The sequence below is a fragment of the Blennius ocellaris genome, assembly GCF_963422515.1.
Source record: "Blennius ocellaris genome assembly, chromosome: 10".
NCBI lineage: Eukaryota > Metazoa > Chordata > Actinopteri > Blenniiformes > Blenniidae > Blennius > Blennius ocellaris.
The window spans coordinates 20,523,308-20,528,565 of NC_137659.1; the positions used below are offsets into that span (position 1 = coordinate 20,523,308).

General features: G+C 44.1%; 1 protein-coding gene across 1 annotated transcript; it reads right to left on the reverse strand.

Annotated features, from left to right (window-relative positions):
- Positions 1–1,866: 1,866 nt before the first annotated feature.
- fam131aa (family with sequence similarity 131 member Aa) lies at positions 1,867–4,848 on the reverse strand (the record flags this gene model as incomplete). Its single annotated transcript, XM_080503178.1, has 4 exons — positions 1,867–2,429; positions 2,566–2,703; positions 4,464–4,646; positions 4,758–4,848. 4 exons carry the CDS (start codon positions 4,846–4,848, stop codon positions 1,867–1,869), a joined length of 975 nt encoding a protein of 324 aa, XP_080359304.1.
- Between the last annotated feature and the right edge of the window lie 410 nt (positions 4,849–5,258).

The window sequence follows — 5,258 nt, forward strand, 5'->3', positions numbered from 1 at the left end:
TTTTTAGTTTGCATTCGATTCTCTCCAGCTCTGACATACTTGCTTTCGCTCTTGTTTCACAAACTCACCTGATTTAACTTGGATTTAACCTGTGAGTGAAATGTTGGGACTTTACCGACTGTGATGCTTTTAGGTTTTGTGAGTTTTGAGGTTGGTAGTGCCCAAGATTTTACTGCTTTATCCCACCAAGAGTGCTACATGAATGAAATATACTCTAATGAACTCACACTGTCTTAAATATTTGTGTAATACCATTTTATTCTTGTGCTCACAAAATGAGGGGAGGACTTTGGGATTAACACAGCAGGGGATGAAGATTTCTGCTACTCCAAATAACTGCATCTTCTCCCCTTTTTCGTTTTTCTTTTCTTTTTTTCAAGTCAGTCCAGACACTTTGGAATTTAATTCTGCTACAAGCATTATATTGTGGTCCGTTTTAGTTTTTCCCTTGCAAGTTCGTACATTATTATTCGGATCTGTTGTTTTCCACTGCACACTTTGGAGAGGGATCCAGTTCTTAGTAGTCACGCAGGACTTGGCATAACACGGCTGTGGTACAGAGCACACACTGTACTGTCTGCAGCCTGTAGATATTTACACCGGGATTTTGGTACATTTAACCGAGCCTGGCCCTCTAATGCAAAATGTTTGAATCCCCCACAAGTCCAAAATAACCTTGTAGAGCAAAGGTCATTTGTGTGACTCCTTGTTACAACCTTCAAATGGATGCAAGTACTTCAGATTCATGCACCCGTTTGAGCCATACTTCAATCTTATGTGGTATCACTGCAGCACACCAGCCCTTTTCTGTTTGTCTTTATGTCCATGTAAACACGTATTGCAACAATTTCTTCATTTGTTTGCATAGAGAATGTGAAGTAGTGCTTGCCATATAAGATATAAGGAGTTAAATGTAGAGAGTGTATAAGCTAATTTGCAGCGTATCTAGTTAAGCAATAAGTCTGTAGTATCTCCCTTTATATGGCACTGGCCTGTATATGCTTTGTACATATGAAGATATATGAATGAGAGTTGCGTACATGCTATACTGTACATAGGAGAATTATGCATTTGAGATCAACAGCCATTGTTATTTTTCAGAGGACATAAAATTGTTTTTGTACATGAGTGAATGATTAAATTTAAAGAGAGATTTAAAGGATAGGCAGTGGTTGTGTTTCTTTCTTGTGTCTTTTTGGTGGTGGGGGTGGTTGGGGGTGTGTGTGTGTGGGGGGATAACCTCATGTACATAATATGGGACATTAAATAATTCACACAACAATTAAGAAAGTTAGTTTTTTTGCTGTAGTTTATTCGACAATATCATCTTTATCTCTTGGCTCCCTCTCAGAAATGAGAAATTGTGCTTTTTGTTAGTTTATCAATGAATAATTATGTGTTTTTGTTTGTGGACAGGAAGAAAAAAACAACAACCAACAACTGGTAATGTTCTTTCAAAAAATCCATATTTATATATGCAAGACATTGAGGCTTTCAATATCAAACATAGCCCAACCCACATGGCACAGCCTGACCCAGAAATTAAACTGAAACACTACAAAATAGCCATAGAAAAACCAAGAGCAATAGCAACACATGACTCGTCACAGAAAATGTACAAAACTCAGTTTGAACAACAGCTTTACAATCTGGTGGAGCTCTCCAACATAGATACCGTTTACAGCAGCGCAAAACAGCGGAGTGACATCGGAGTGTGAAAGGCCTGAAGGATGAGAGACAGAAGGCAGCAAGTGGGGGGGGGGTGGGGGGGGCAGAGAGACGGAGGGGTGACAGTGTGAGGAGAATAGATGATGTCCATATCCAGAATCAACACAGGCCCGAAGAGATATAAAGATGGACGACACATCACATCAAATATTCCTTCTCCTCCTTCTTCTCCTCTACATCCTCCCTCTCCTCCTCCTCGTCGAACGACGCCACACCGGAGGACGCCCGGTCGGAGAAGAAGCTCCTCGGGCTGCAGTGCCAAACGCGGACCTCGTGGAACACGCTGCCTTCTTCCTCGTCGTCCTCGTCCTCCTCCTCCTCCTCCCCGGGGGACTCGGAGTGGGAGGTGGAGTAGCAGGAGTCAAACCTGCTGCTCCTGCACCGGGGCCTAAACTCAGCCTTGTACTGTGCGCAGACGTCACTGCGCTGCAATGGAGCCAACTCCTCCTCCAGGCCATCCAGCCTCTCCTCCTCCTCCTCCTCCTCCTCCTCCTCCTCCTCCAGGAATGGACTCATGCAGTCGCTAGGTAAAGTAGGGGAGTTGGTCTGGGATGAATGGGGGTCATTGAGACTTGGCGGCCCCCCACTGAGCAGACTGCTGCTGCTACTGGAGCCCACCGGACTGAAGCCAGGCGCCACCTCACCACCGTCCACCTCAGGCTGGAGTGGCGTTCCGGTGGCGAGATTGCACATGGCGGCGTCTGAGGGAGGAGCAAAGAATCAGAACACCTGGAAGACGGACGGATGATGGGAAGGATGAGGCGATCGGTCAGTGACGATGAATGAACGGTGATGGACATGAGATGAAATGAACGGACGGCTGGCAATGGAGGATACCTGAGCTCTGGGTGGACAAGGTGTGAGTCTCTCTGTTGACGTGGGAGTCTTCGTCGTTGAAGTCCTCCTCTTCATCGTCATCTATAGACGCCCAGGCCCGCAGCTTGGCCTCAGCGATGGCAAACTGCTCAGCCACTCCTGCAGCCAGAGCACAAGTCCTGTCAGTTACTGAAGCTGCTTCCTCTCGATAGAATGTTTCTACTGCTTTTATACATTCTGATAATATTCTTATGAATCACCAATTTTTTTTCTGATGTCAGTAACAAACAAATACTTTGATACAGAATGGGACACAATTCATATCCTGAGCATTTTTACTTTACTTTGGTTGTGTTTTATGAAACATTACCACACACGTGACTGGTTAGACACCCTTTAAGATCCTGTTTCTGGAGTTCTCTTGAGTTTTGTTTCATACGTTACACATAAATAATCTTTACTTTACTTTTACTACAATTGGCTCCTTCCCCTCTTTCTCAATGTTTTTTGTCCTTTTTCCCAGATCGCTGCTGCAAATAAGAATCTGTTCTTAATAACTTACCTGGTAAATAAAGGTTGAATATTGAAGTAGAAAGACATAGATGCACATTCATGTCACAGCAACACACAGAAAAGAGGTATTCAAACATTTTAAGGATCTTTGTGGGAGAATTGGTGGCATCTAGTGGTCAGGTTGCACAAAGTATGAAGCAGATTTACTGGTCATCCTCACAGCTCCGTCCAAAACCTGAGGACCTATAGTGGTCCTGAAAGCCACAAAAAAAAACCTGTTTGTGCTATTCTCTATTATTGGGGACGATCTCAATGCAACATAACGACATCTTCAGAGGACAATGGATTCATTCATGTAAATTATTTCATGCTCAGGGCAATATTTTGTCTAAATAATTCAAATTGCCTCTCATAAATAGTAAATCTGATATAAAGGGATTGTTTAATGGGAGTAGAACAAAGATGATTTTTCAGGTTCACAGAGATAATATGATGATACTCGCGGATCCGGACTCAGCAATAGGAAAAATATTGTTCCCATGACGTCCAACTGATTTGTGAATGAAGCAGAACTGCGACCCGGGATTAACCACATTAATCAATCTCAAGCTGTTTTAAAAATATCGGCCAACACAATATAAACTAAATGGAGGGGGGGGGAGCAAAATAGATTAAAAAAAATATCAAATTTAATCGCTTTTGATTGATGAAGCCATGTCTCCATTTTATTTACGCAACAAATTCCAAAATATAATCTATTCATTCAGTCAATCTTATTTTGAGCAGTTGAATCATGATTATGGACTTTATATTCAGTTTCAATTCACCTGATGTTGGGACAGCACGCAAAACCAACAAATCCGTCATCAGAGTGACTTGATATTAAGTTGACCGCTGAATCGACGCAGCACTCGGTCCTCCGGCGTTTTTCTCGGGTCAGCTCGTCGCAGGAGTGAAGGTTGAGACTTTCAGTGACGTACACTGACTGTGCAGCCCACTTTCCTCCCTCTCGTCCTCTCCCTCTTCATCAAACTACAGCGACGACGCGGGCGCCAGCGAGGATGACTCACAGCTGAACAACGGGAGCTGCTGTACCATCGGTGGGCAGTGAAGTGTTTTGGGAGAGTGTCTAATAGGCCACCATCTGCTGCCAAGACAGGCCGCCACCCAAGAGACTGCGAGGTGGGCGGAGCCCAGCGCTGACATACAGGGGTTTGGGGGGGGGGGGGATTAGGATGCACTGACAGAAGGTGGGACTCAGCCAGGAGTTGATGCTGGAGTTAAATCGAGCCAACTAAGAGGATGCACATGATCGCACAGAAGCAGACGGAGCGTCAGCGAGCTGCGCGGCACGTGTCCATTGAGTGGCAGGAAAACAACGCAAATAAGCACCCAGACGTGAATACCTGCAGCGAACCGAGCCTCCTTCTCCCCTTCAGTCAGGTGGCAGTAGGAGCTGAACTGGGATTGGGCGGCCGGGGAAGGACCTGCAGGTTTGGGCCATCCTTTCCACTCGATCAGGTGGGCGACCCGGCCCTGAGCCAGCGAGGTGGGCTTCGTCACATGGTCCCTCACCGCCTGAGATAAACCTGGAAACAGAGTGGCACACATGCATGCTCAACATGGAAAGCCCCAATTAACTTTTTTCTGTTTTTTTTTTTTTTTTTAAACTGGGCAAAAAAAAAAGAAGCGCTCCTCACCATTCAAGGAGGACCTTGCGAGTGCAGCAAACTCATGGATCCCGACACTTTTCCGTGAGTCTGCTGGAGATTTTCCTGACTTCGGAATCATTTCAATCTCCTCAAACTTCACCTGCAAGACAGAGGTTTTTTTTTTTTTAAATATAGTCAAAAGTTTGGTTAATTTCACATAAGTGGAACATTAAACATTTGATCATGATCAACAATTTCCATAGAAAGTGGCATTCTGTCTCATATTGTAAATAGATTTAAACATATCATTTCACAATGCATACCCATTATGTATGTATGTTTATTTTTTACATTTCAGAGAATATCAGATGTTTAATGTTGCACGCGTCTCTCTTTTCACTCTCCATACTGATATTATAATACTCAGTGGGGTTACTGGGGCAAAAGTCAATCCCAGCTGCCGTTGACCTACAGGCGGTTTACAAGTGTTTAATGCTGCAAATACATCCAACATAGCAATGATCATTCCCTCTTGGTTTTAAATGTTGT